The sequence below is a fragment of the Delphinus delphis genome, chromosome 14 (assembly GCF_949987515.2).
Source record: "Delphinus delphis chromosome 14, mDelDel1.2, whole genome shotgun sequence".
Lineage (NCBI taxonomy): Eukaryota > Metazoa > Chordata > Mammalia > Artiodactyla > Delphinidae > Delphinus > Delphinus delphis.
In genome coordinates, this window is record NC_082696.1 from 76643063 (window position 1) to 76656736 (window position 13674).

General features: G+C 38.9%; 2 protein-coding genes across 5 annotated transcripts in view; one reads left to right on the forward strand and one right to left on the reverse strand.

The window, feature by feature from the left end:
* IMPG1 (interphotoreceptor matrix proteoglycan 1) overlaps positions 1 to 7036 on the forward strand; it is a 90945-nt gene extending 83909 nt beyond the window's left edge. For both annotated transcript variants that reach the window (XM_060030634.1, XM_060030635.1), the window contains 3 exons: positions 494 to 659; positions 5410 to 5482; positions 6959 to 7036. In XM_060030634.1, coding sequence (XP_059886617.1) covers positions 494 to 659; positions 5410 to 5482; positions 6959 to 7036 — 317 coding nt within the window. The remainder of the gene's footprint in view (positions 1 to 493; positions 660 to 5409; positions 5483 to 6958) is intronic.
* Positions 7037 to 9008: 1972 nt separating this feature from the next.
* Positions 9009 to 13674, reverse strand: part of MYO6 (myosin VI) — a 145373-nt gene continuing 140707 nt past the window's right edge. For all 3 annotated transcript variants that reach the window (XM_060030326.1, XM_060030324.1, XM_060030325.1), the window contains one exon: positions 9009 to 13274. In XM_060030326.1, the coding sequence (XP_059886309.1) occupies positions 13075 to 13274 (200 nt within the window). In that variant the 3' untranslated portion in view covers positions 9009 to 13074. The remainder of the gene's footprint in view (positions 13275 to 13674) is intronic.

Consider the following 13674-nt stretch of genomic DNA (forward strand, 5'->3'; position numbering starts at 1 on the left):
GTCTGTTTTAACAAGGCCTCTAGATGATTCTGATGCATACCAGTTTGTGCATAATTATATTTGGAGCTAAATATGTTATCACGTGTGTCTATAAACTCATTTATCAAAGATACAGAAATGTGTGGCTCCCTTTTCTCTCCAGTCTTTTCTCAGTCTTGTACAACTCACTCCAAAGTGGGGTGATGGGGCTTCCCTGGTGGCGCAGTGGTTAAGAGTCCGCCTGCCGATGCAGGGGACACGGGTTCGTGCCCCGGTCCGGGAAGATCCCACATGCCGCGGAGCGGCTGGGCCCGTGAGCCATGGCCGCTGAGCCTGCGCGTCCGGAGCCTGTGCTCCGCAACGGGAGAGGCCACAACAGTGAGAGGCCCGCGTACCGCAAAAACAAAAACAAAGTGGGGTGATGGCAAATCTATGTGGTCCCTCATCTCTGACTTCTGCAGGATCCACTGCTCAGGCGTCCCTCCACCAATAAAATCTGCCCTGTTTTTTACAGCTGATCAAGCAGACCCCTGCAAATTCCTGGCCTGTGGCGAATTTGCCCAGTGTGTGAGGAATGAGTGGACCGAGGAAGCCGAGTGTCGCTGCCGAGCGGGGTACCCTGGGCCCTGTGCCTCCGGAGAAGACTGTGACGACACCCCAGGGAAGGGAGCGCCGTGCAGGTGGGTCTAGCACCGCGACACTCAGACCCAAGAATTAGTCACTCAGGCTTCTGAGACACCCATCATTAGCATGAATTCATGCAATCCCGTAAACCCATGGTTCTCAAACTTCAGTGAACACCGGAATCTCTCAGAGAACCTGTGAAAGCACACATGGCTGGGCCCTGCGAGGCTGTTTGTGGTTCGGTAGGTCTGTGCAGGGCCCAGGTACGGCTGCTGCTGGTCCCAGGACCACACTTTGAGAACCATTGGCCCTAAGCCTTTCTGCAGGATTTCATTAAAGCCAGTAAGGGAAGAAAAAAGAGGCTGCATCAGCTTTAAGACAGAACACCACATGGCCTACTACCTTAATCGGTGTCTATGTGTCTAATATTTGAGTTTTTCCCTGGTTGCAAACACATTAGCTGTCATCATAAGAAAGCTGAAAAATATAGAAAGTGATGAGAAGGAAGATTAAAAGCCTGTATAATTCATCACGTTAATTGATGTACTTCTTTACATAGAATTTTCCAAAGCAAAATGGAATTAGACTGGCTTCTTTTAGAGTCAGCTCTTTTTACTTAGAACATTGTCCCATGTCATTAAATATTTTCTGTAGCATCATTTTTTTTTAAATTTATTTTTGGCTGTGTTGGGTCTTCGTTGCTGTGCATGGGCTTTCTCTAGTTACGGCGAGCGGGGGCTACTCTTTGTTGCGGTGCGTGGGCTTCTCATCCTGATGGCTTCTCTTGTTGCAGAGCACAGGCTCTAGGCACACAGGTTTCAGTAGTTGTGGCACACAGGCTCAGTAGTTGTGGCTCATGGGCTTAGTTGCTCCACGGCATGTGGGATCTTCCCAGACCAGGGCTCGAACCCGTGTCCCCTGCATTGGCAGGCGGGATCTCAACCACTGCACCAGCAGGGAAGTCCCTGTAGCATCATTTTTAATGTTTACATGGTAAGCCATTCTCTAGATATGTTATACGTTGAATCAGTCCTTCATTTCTGAAGCTCTTTAGAAGGAGGAAAAGGAAGTAAGATATAATTGGCCTTCTATTCACAAACTAGACTTTAGGGCGTAGGTTGCCTTATGAACAAACAGGGAACCCAGTGGGTCCTAATTCTTCTCCAAGTCCTGTGTCACCCAGTGAAGCTCTGCCTGGGGGGCCTCTGTTCTCAGAAGTCTTCTCCCGAGCCTGTCCCGAGCTTCCCCAGTCCTGAGCTTCCAATCACACACTCTTGAACATTTCCTCCGCGAGGATCACCTTGACCCACGTCTTTATTAGATCATCCTGTTTTTGTCACTGTCCTCTTATTCATTCTGTGGCTGCTGTCCCTAATTTCCCACCAGGGGCACTTGTGGCCAGCTGCTTCCACAACCGACAAGAAACAAGAGAGACTGAGCCCTTTTCTTGATGAAACATACCCTGTTCCTTTAAAGTATTAACATTTTAAAGACCATTATCCAATAAGAGTTAAGAAGCCATATTCTGGAGTCAGACAAATTGTGATTAAAATGTTGGCGTAGCAATTTACTAATCAGGTGACTTTCAACAAGTTTCCTAACTTCTCTAAACCTCCATTTTTTTCATTGGATAGTGAGACCAATAAAAAACCCCTGTTGGGTTGCTGCAGCAGGTATATGAAATTACATTTATAAAGCTTCTTAACAAATAACATAAAACACAGAGTATCCGTTCAGGTAAGGGAAGATTATGATGATGCTGCCAGTTTTCTCTGAGTTAATCTCAATCCTGACAGAATTCTTTATGGAATTTGACATTCTGGTTCTAAAGTTCCCCTGGAAATAAAAATGTACAATAGAAAATCTTAAAGTACGATGGTGGGGAGGCTGCTCTATAAGATAGAAATACATAAAATAATAATATTTAAAGCACTAAGATAGACACAGACCTAGACGATAGATCAACAGAACATATATAAGCCCCAAACAAAGCCCTATATATCAAAGAATTTATTTTAACAAGCATTTCAAATCAGTAGGGAAAGTATAGACTTGTCAATAATGATTAGAGTACACCTGGCCTTCCATTTAGAAAAATAAAATATTAGTTTCTTACCACACACAAATCAATTCAAATCAAAGATTCAAACCTAAGATTGAAACTATGAAAATATGAAGAATTTCTTTTATATTTCTATAAATTAGGCTAAAAAAAGGCTTCCCTAATAAGACCTCAATCCAAGAAGACATTTTCCCCATAGGGGAAAACACACCATAAATAAAATTAACAGATAAACAACAAGGTGAGAGAAAAATATTTACAACTTATAGACAAAGGATGAACATCCGTACTAACAAGCGCTCCTACACATCAATAAAAGGCGAACATACTAATATTAAAATGAGTAAAGAATATAGAGGCAAGTTCATAGAAGAAATCCAAATGACCCATGAAACATAGGAAAAGGTATTCAATCTCACAGTAATTAGGGAAATCTAAAAACAATGAGGATATATCATTAGCTACTCATGAGTTTGGCAAGAGGTCAAAAGTATCCAATGTGGGTAACATCAGGGAAAACTAGTTCTATCAGGCATTGCTGTTGGGTGTATTAATTGGAAAAACATGTTTTCAAGAGAAATTTGTCAATATCTATAAAATTTTAAATTTGACTCAGATACTCTACTGTGTAAATAATTGTTTAGACAATTATTCCTACAAAAATCATTGCACTTTGCAATGTTCACAGTATCATTGCTTTGAATTACGAAATAATTGCACAGCCCATCAACAGGGGAACAGTTAAGTCCATAGTGTGGTGTATTATTCACTGTGGAACATGGCAGTTAAAAGTGGTAATATAGTCTACTGGAACTGCCATAGGAAAAGACCAGGACATTTCATTAAATGAGAAAAGTAAATTTCAGGATAATAGATCCTGTTTACATAATATATCAATAACAAAAATATGTACTTATAAGTATATTAGTTTCAATCGCATTGCATTGCCATGTTGCCAGTTAGAAATCATCAAATATTGACAATGTTGTATGATTCAATCTAATATGTAAGTAAAAGCATAGCAAATATATGGAATAATAAGTATCATTAGCTATCATTCCAGTTAACAATGGAAAGGAGCAGATTTGGGGTCCAAAATTTTAATAGGGCTAATGTGTTTTCTGTGACACTATTTATAATAATGAAAATCATTTCAAACATAGGGGCCAGATTAAGTAAATGATGATAAAAGTGACATGTATAAGGAGGTTTTAATAATATGGAAGTACTTGTTTTAACTACAGCAAGATCACAAGTTTGCTCTCATTGTACACCTCAGATGGGGCAGGGTAGCGGGAGGTCCATTTTTTTTGCCTCTAGAATCGATTCCTATTTCCCTTTTTGAGCCCTTTCTCCACTGGATAGTAGGGGAGGGGGAGATAAGAGAGGGAGAGCTTGGAGTTTAATATAATCCAGTCCAGTTTTTAAGAACTCCATGTGATTAATAGTGCAAGCAATCACTTTAGGCAACTCAATTCCCTTGGTATATTTAGGCTCAAAGGTCCTCTCCCATTCCCCTCTCGTCTCCTAGGTGGTATCTGGATGTATGGCAGAGCGGGGTTGGCCCTCTTTGTCTTACAAGATCCTTTGAAAGGTTTCCATTTCCATAGTCCCCTCACCTGTGATCTCTTAGTCCTGACTCCAGGTTTTTTGTTTTTTGTTTTTTTGGCTGCATTGGGTCTTCCTTCGTTGCTGCGCGGGCTTTCTCTAGTTGTGGCAAGCGGGGGCTACTCTCCGTTGCGGTGCGCGGGTTTCTCATTGCGGTGGCTTCTCTTGTTGCGGAGCGCGGGCTCTAGGCACGTGGGCTCAGTAGTTGTGGCTCAGCGGCTTAGTTGCTCCTCGGCATGTGGGATCTTCTCAGACCAGGAATTGAACCGTGTCCCCTGCATTGGCAGGTGGATTTTTAACCACTGCGCCACCAGGGAAGTCCCAGCCCCTGGTATTCTTGGAGCCTCCAATTTGCCCAAACAGGGCAAGTAGGAACCCAAAACGCTACCTTAGCTGGTGGTAGGAGGAACAAGGAACTTGTTACTCAACCTCTTCAAACCACGCGTCTCTCCTCACTCTTCTGCCTTCTTCCTATCAAGCACTAGGGCCGGACAGGGTTTCCCTCCTTCCTACAATAATACGCTCCTTCCCCCTTTCCTTGATATTATAATGGACAGAATGTTGAGAGAAAGAAAAGAGTTTACTGAGTTTACTGATAAGGGAACATATATCATAAAATATCTCACAAATATTACACCCATTTTATAATGTAAAGTGTGAAAAAGCAAGGTGCAAAATGTTTATACAGTATCGTCAGAAATTATATGTACATAGAAAAGTCTGGAATTGTATACATCAAATTTTAAAATAAACTTTTAAAAAAGTTTTTTTAAAACTGTATGAACAAAATATTATTGCAGAGTTGTTTTCCAGTAACCATAACTCAGAATTTGACTTTAAAAATAACTCCACTTCTTGCAAGACAAAGTTATCACTCATCTTTCCCGTGAGCTTTGTCCATTCCTTCTGAGACCACTGCCTATGAAACAGTAAAGCCAACTGGAAGGCAAAACTCGGGGCAGAGGTGGGCTGGTGCACAAAGCATATCTCCTCCAACTCTAATGGAGGCACCTGCAAAAATACGCTATTTTCATTTGTCCTAATAATTTTAGAACTAAAATAGTAGAAAGCCATAGTTGCGCTTAATGTTGATAAGCCCAGGAAACAGGATATCTTGTGTTTGCTTTCTTTTGCAGGTCACCAGATCAATCTAGAAACCAAGTGTATGAAACTAGTGTTAAAAAGTTCCAAAATCAGCAAAATAACAAGGTAAAATCCCATTTTTATATGTTGGTTTTAATTACTGAATATAAATTTTGAAGGAAATTAAAAACATTTCTGGGCCTGACTCTTAAATAGAGATAAGAAAAAGCAGTTTTCCTTTATTTGCCAAGCTTTTTTATTTAGTATTTTCAGAGGGAAAAAGGCATTTCCTGGTACAAAAAGTATAGAGACAGGGGCTGGCATTAACTGAAATGTGTAGACAAAACAATAAAATAACAGAAAAAATCCAAGTATTTTATAATATTCCTAACCTTTTCTTTTAAAATATACATGCAATTTATCAAATGCATTTCAACAACACTGAATTTCTCATAATGATTTATATTCCTGGAACTGAGTAATTATATATATAGACATATATATATAATATATACGTATATGTAATTATCTATATACATGTATATATATATTATATATATACATGTATATGTATATTATGTATGTATATATGTATATATTCTTATAAAGTGTTTTTATTTCAAATAATCAGCTAAAGGAAAAATATGAAGAAACATGATTTGTGAACAATGAGTAACCTCAAAAATTCCTGAAAGTTCATCCTCAGATAAGTGTTCCTTCCAGTGTCCTAGATGTCTCTTTCAAAATATTCGTCCATTCAATCAACTTTTTTGACTAAATTTTATTTTACAAAGGGAAATAACTTATCCAATAAGCAGGTTAAATATAGCCTACATAGAGCTTTTAAAATAACTTTTGGAAAAATACCTTCGATAACTTTTAGCCTAAAATTACCTAGTTTCAAAAATTATAACTAGTCTTGGATGGTAAAATTGGGTGGTAATCAGCCAGTGTCCACTCTACCTGAGGTCTCTCTCTCTCTATAGTGCTAGATGGAAACAATCATGGCAAAGTTTGCAGTTGAAACTAGTCATTACGGTCAACATACACTCCAGAAGGATACTGAGGCCATTACACCAAACGCTAATCATAAGTTCATGTGTCCAAGTGCACACAAGGAATAATGTGTGCCATTTTTGACTTCCTGATACAAAGAAAATTGAGAAGACAGAAAAGGTTCAGACTTGGGCCATAAAATGACAATAGGACACAGGATCTGATATTAATAAAATGCCCAGGATGAAGTATACACCAACTGAATCTGGAAGTACCAGGTAGAATTAGGAACCACATTTCAAATGAGGAAGCAGCTTAGAGTAATGATGTCTGCTATGGTTGGAAGGGAACATGTTGACTTTGATTCACAAATGATTTGCCATCCCTGCTTCAAGAGATTGATTCAGTCTGAGAAGATTTAAGAAGAATAGTAGGTTTAAGAATTCTTAGTAGGTTGTAAAGTTAGGAATCTTTCCCACCTTTCAAAGAATGTATCCTAAATGGCAAGCATATTATCTCATCTACCAGCAGAGGTAATATTGGAATGAACCATTGGTTTGACCTTGGGTGACATTCTTTAATCTCTTAAAACTATTTCTCTTCCAGGTAACCAGGAAAAGAAATTCTGAATTACTGACCGTAGGATATGAAGAATTTAACCATCAAGATTGGGAAGGAAATTAAAAACTGAAAATGTACAAATTATCATTTAATCTATCGCAAGAGAGATGGCTTGTTTCTCAAGGAAAATTATATCCACTCTGTCAAAATTCTGAAAACATAGGCAGGCATATCCACTGGTCATCGATATCCAGGCATGTAGTCAACACTGAGACCCAGGACACATCACATTTCAAGTACAGAAGAGTCATGTACTTGAAGACCAATAAATTCTGGAAAAAAAGCAGCTTATTATCAAAATCAAAACCACCACCAGTAAAATGTAGTTTGGTTATTCCTCAGTGATAATCAAGGTGATAGCAAACGAGCTTTGTGTCCAGCTGCCCTTAAAATATTGTTCACAGGTCATTTACAACAAGTGCAAATTATTATTTGGGGGCAGGGGGGTGGGATATACTGGGAAATAAAGCTATTCATATGTTAGAATGTACATAAAAGATGATTACGTATGCAGGGAGGTGCAGGATGAATGCATATAGTATGTAAACTGTGGTGAGTTTATAGACGCTCCACACTTCAGTGTCTGTAACTCACATGCCCCTTCAGTTCTTAGGCTCACTAGTTTTATACAAAATTCCTGCTTACATGGTGGATAATTTTGTTGCCAATAATTTCTAAGTTGCTCCTTTAAAGAAAAGAACTGGGATATACATACCATAGAAAATCTTACTTTTCTTGTTACTGCATAGAGCTATTTTAAAGAAAGATACTATATTGGGGGGAAAAAAGTGAGGTTGTACTTTGTGACATAACCAATTCCTGCTTCCCACCACGGATGAACTATGTCTTCTTCCAATGTGATAGCTTCATTGAATACTCCTTGACACTCACTGTGGTGTGTACATAGGCAGACTGGCGTCAAGGTATTCCAGTTCATCCAGTTTTTGATGTGCTATTTAATGAAAAACAAATTCCTCCATATCTTTCAAATGCTCGACTATCAAATATACCTTAATTTCAATATGATAAGCACTGTATCTATAGATTTGTAATGTGTTTACTAGAATTATGATGATTTTAAATGAAAAAATCACTTATGTTGGCCTCCCAAATGCATAGCTTTCATCCCTATTCCCAGCCCAACTGTCCCCAGAGTGAAGAGCTATGATATAAAGACTTAGTGTATGGTGATAAAGTGCCACAAAGCAAGAATGGTGGCAAGAGGTGTACCTGCTCACTTCCGTATCCTTGGGACTCCCCAGAGGAAAACACTCTTGTTAGAGGCATGACAGGCCAGCCAGTAGCATATGAGAAAAATTCCATGGAGAGAAAATGAAAATCTAATGCTATCACCTCCCCAGAATGTGCCCTCTGTCACCTACATTTCAGTTGTGCTCTAACTGCTGCAGAGAATGTAGCTTTTGAGGAGGAAAGAGAAGGAGGCAAACACTTCATCTTCTGTGGGGAAGGTCCCCTTTGGAAGCAAGTGTCTCTCACTCTTCGGATCACCCACTCTTTGGATTGGTCTTTTCCAACCAACCAGAGAAGAGCTGTTGAGGTTAAGATGGCCCGCCATCTGCCTGCACCCAGAAGACCCATCTGGATCAGGGTAGGTTCCACACGAAGTAGCCTGTATACACCAGCGGTGTTTGAAGTCCTAGGTACAAGGACTCTTCTTTGGGTCCCCAGTTCTTACATCCTTTGTCACCTCACAAACAAACTGGTAAGGGCCTGAGGAAAGGCAGCCACGATTTGGATTTTCTCTCATCTAGGCAAAGCGGCTCCTGCTTTCTCCCTGGAAAACCTGTAGGAATTTGGGGTCAAAGCTCAAGGATGCTTCAATCACCCAGGTTCCTTGCCTGTTCCTCCGCCACCAGGCACAGGGTTTCCAGGTCTGGTGACTGGACGAACTTCAGGATTCCAGCGTCTCCCATTTATTCCATTGGAAACAGGAGACAACAAGTGTAACATTTGCAACTTTTTTGTTTATAACACCCTGTAACTGTATTAAAAGCACAGGAAGCAAGTTCTACATAGAAGCATTTATTATTTGTATTTCCAGTACATCAGTATTTTAGGAAAGTATCAGATACACATTTTTAGGGAATGAGGAAAAATTCAGTAACAGATGCAATTCGATGAATTTTCAAAAGTGAAAAGAAAATGGCCAACTCATAAACCTATTTGGGGTTTGAAGGTAAGAGTCTGCACAGGTACAAATTAGGATTAAAGATTTTCTTTTCGGTGTGCATTTTTCCCTGATTATCTCTTGAAAAACTTTTTGAAAAGTATATGACAACCAAACTTACTTCACATATTAGGTTAGTCATGGGGAAGGAAGAATACATTGATTTGACCTGAACTTCACTGTACTCAAAGATCTGGTCCCGGCACGGGTAGGCTCGACCTCATCAAGTATCACCACTTCATCGCTCCACAGGGCCTACGCACAGAATGTCTACTGGCCTTCTCCAGCGTGGCAGCGTCATTTCTGTATGCTAAGAATCGATACACCGGGCCTATCTTGGTCCAAGTTTAGTAGGTCCATGGGTTTTGCTCTTACGTTACATACAATTCATTCTACAACTTAGCAAAGATCTAGGAGCGCTTGGTCACCTAAAACGCTGCACTGTTTTCAGCCTGGGGTGTAGCGTCTTCAGGGGTGCACCCCTTTTCTTTCTCTTCCATTCACTCTTCTCTTTCCTTATTGTTACAACCTTCCCCCTTACCTGTCCTTATTCTAATTTTTAGATATCCTCTGTCCTCCCCTCCCTTATTAGTTTATATTCTGGAAGAAATAAAAATGCTCAGTAATTGTTACTGCTGGCAATGCTAAACAGACAAAGGCCATGACATCTGAAGGTGGAGAGTGACAGGAGAGCAACCCTTCATAAACCCCCAGGGGCTACTCAACGAAGTCTGCTTGTTTTGATTCTTTGTGCTGCACATGAGTGGAGCAAAGGCATTTCTATCTCTTTCATGGCCTAGAATTACATTACCTGAGCTCTCTGGATCTCTGTTTACCTCTTCTGTAAAAGGAGTTAGGTCTACCACTAACACTGTAGTTAATTCACTGATTCATTCAACAATATTTATTCTACTGATTCAGGTACTCTTAAGGTAGTTTAGGTGAAGAAACCAAAGATCTACCTGTTTGGATCCCCTGAGAACCACTGTAATAACCTGTGAGTGAAAATAATCTTTTTAAAAATCCAATTAATAAAACTACAAAATCCTCATTATTCCTTGTGCCTGTGAGTTTCTACTCTCTAAGTTTCCACAAATACCACCTGTGTTCCACTTAAGATGATCTTTTCTTTTGCGATCTGATATGATCTTTCGTTTTGTTGTTTGCAAAACAAAAGGGTTCACCATGTTACTGGAAAGAATGACCTACAGAAAGTCACTATAGGAAGCAGAATGTGAGTTACAGTAGAATGTCTTTTGTGTGGGCTTGTGCTCCTAAGTGTACTATTTACTTCCTCCTCACATAATCCTTTAAGAAGGTGCCGTCTACTCAACCTTACAACTAAGAAAACCCACTGTTGTCTTAACATACGTATGTGTTAGAGAAATTTTCTCTCAGTGCCTACCCGTAGCTCACAATACGTACCTCAAGCGTGTTAATGAGATCAGGAATTACACCATCATTGAATGTGAACACATTTTGTTTTCGCAGTTTTAATATTTTATGTACATCTACCTTTGCAAAGCATATACACTAAGGGAGGAATTGGTATTGAGTGACACAAGCATTGAGAAGAATTAGTTCTTAATGTACAGTGTGCTCGTTTTAACTTCTAATTTTACATCTCAGTTAAAATATAAATGGACGTTTGATTCACACCGTTTTCAACCTAGTGTTTCTGGGTTTGATTGTGAACACTGTAAAGAAGGGGCATCTACATGTTTCGCAACACTCTCTCTGCTGTTTCCCTTAAAGGATGATGGAGGTCCTAAGCTTCTCCAGCAAAGGGGCTTCTGTGTGTGCAGAGCTGTGGTATGTAGGTGACTGTAAGTCTAACTGAATTAGGGCAAGTCTCCTGGAGCCACAATTAACTCAGGAGACTACTTAAAACAGATATGCTCTAGGACATGTTCTAGGACAGCTGTGTGACATAATTAGCAACAAAATGGCTTAAGAATGACTATAATTTTATCAGCTATTAAAGTAAAAAATTAAAGACCTGTAACAATGCCTTGCTGTGATATATTTCTGACAAATTCTTCAAAACTTTAAGTTCTCTCATTATGATAATTCAACCTGTGTGATTAGTTTTCCATCAAGTACCTGCATGTATCTAGGACACACGTAAAACTGTTTCTGGAAACAGCGCTAAGGGCACAAGTCATTAAAAATCTATTTGGTTACTAAATTTTCTTCCAGGACTCTACTTGTTACCAGTTAAGAAAAAAGCTTATCATTCACTATCCTGTACAAATAAAAACACCAGTTAAAGGCGAGTGATAAGAAGAGGGAGAACAGGACATTTATTTTCAGTAACCAGACCTTCTGTCACCAAATCACAGGGACCAAATGACCCAAGGGTGGGTGAGTCTATGCAGTAATACAGCCTTAAAAAGATAATCACATTCACATTCTCAACAGTAAAGACAGGACCATTTACTTTCCTTAACAGAAGACGATCGTTTGCACAGTATCATAATAAATAAATATCTCTATACTAAAACATATAATGAGAGAAGCAATTCTGAAAACAGTGTCCAGCTCACAAGCACTAATCCAATCAGCTGGGAAATACTTTCCTAACTGAGGTACTCTTTCTAGGAAAAAAAAAAAAAAAAAAATCACTGGAAATTCATTTCAAAGGTTAGGGTCTTTAAACATCCAGGGAAAAAAAGTACAGAGAGTAATTTTATTTTCTAATTTTATTCTAAAATACAAACAAGACTCCTTAGGATTATGTCAACATAACTCCTTGATGTATGTTTGTTTCCAAATTCCTAACATGAAAGTCATAAATATTAGGCTTGAAACTGCTGACATTTGATCAAAACTAAACAGCACACAAAACTTTTTTTTTAATTATCAGTTACATGAAACAAGCAATTCCCCAGTGCAGGGTTTTTGCATTACAAGGCTTATAAAAGAGCTCTACAATTACCAAAATCTCGAAGGCCAAAAAAGACAATAGGAATTTTTTTAAAAGAACAAAGGTGTTTTGAAGCAGAACACTAGTTTAAATCACATGAAACAACTTGGACAAGATTCTGACACAAAATCACAACTGAGATGAAACTGAAAGAATATTTGAATTCAGTCCAGTTAAGCCAAACTGCCACCTAAAACCTACTTCCTTTTCTAAAGGAAACAAAGTTATCTCAAAACTTCCAAGCATTTAAACGATCTGAATTTCCTTTATTTGTCCATGGAATGTAAGAACATATTCTTACAGCAACACAATGTGATAGAAAAGCAAAACTGATCTGTGCAGGACACTATGTACCTTCTTTATCACAGATTGCATCAAATACATCGAGGCTCTCTCCAGAATTCTAGAACTTCAGGTAAATTGCTTTACTCAAACTAAGACATTGCAAAAGAGGGGGGAAAAAATAAAAATTTCCACCTTTGACGGAAATTTCCATGAATTTCTGAAAAAGTTAGTATAGAAAGTACACAGCTTTCAGATCAAAATATCAGTGCCTTGATCATTTTAAGTGCCTTAATTTTTGTATGAAAATTGAAGCTAAGTTTTCTTCAATCCAGTTATATGGTACTGTGCCATCCTTAAAAAGCAAGAATTCTGCATTTTTTAAAAACTTTTCCTGAAGAACAATTAAGACGGATTTAAGGTAGTCTGTTGGCAAAGAAGGAGAAATGTCCAGAGTCTGTCCAAGTGTAACAAGTATTACAATAATGAGAGGTCTAACAGTTACAGCTGGATACAGGAAAATAAATTTTAGGTCCCAAATTCACTACCATAATTAACCTTAAATTAACAAAAAGCCATGATTAATAAAATCTGTTCACTTTGTATAAGTAATTCTAACTTGATCTTGGAATGGTTAAATCTCTGGGACACACTCCCTACCTAGTGCCATGGCAAGGGCTCCCAGCTGCAAGGCTAGTGCAATTTCTACTTTAACAGATTCTGCAGCATGGCCGTGGCATAGGTGGGCCTGGCCTGTCTGCTCTCAATTGCTTTCTGAAGATACTGGATGCCTCCACAGCGTTCCCAAATTTCTTCGAACTGTCTTGGCAAAATCTCAGCACCACGCTTTCGAGTCAGGCCTGTCTCTTCAAGATTCAGCTCACACATCTCCATGTCATCCTTACCTGCACAGATGAGACGTCAGAGAATTACTATACCTCCTTTCAGAACCATTTATTGTAAACTTTATTCCTGACATGTCTACCAATTCTCCTAGATTTGAGGACTTTTAAAACCACCTCCTTCCTCTAAGATTGAAATCTGCTTCATAAATTCACCAGAAACAAATGTGTCCTCCACCAAGTTCCATTTCAACATGTACTAAGGATGCAGTTGAAAAAACAAGTTACCAGGGTTAATAAAAATGCTACATTTCCTTCAGTAACCATTACAAAGCAAATGATATAATCAGACACCAATGAAAAGGTTCCTAGGACACAGACAAGTTTCTATGTGCTCTGCAAGGACATAATTAATCCAAGCAATTCCATATTGTAAAGAAGTTATCCTCAACTGATGTGACTT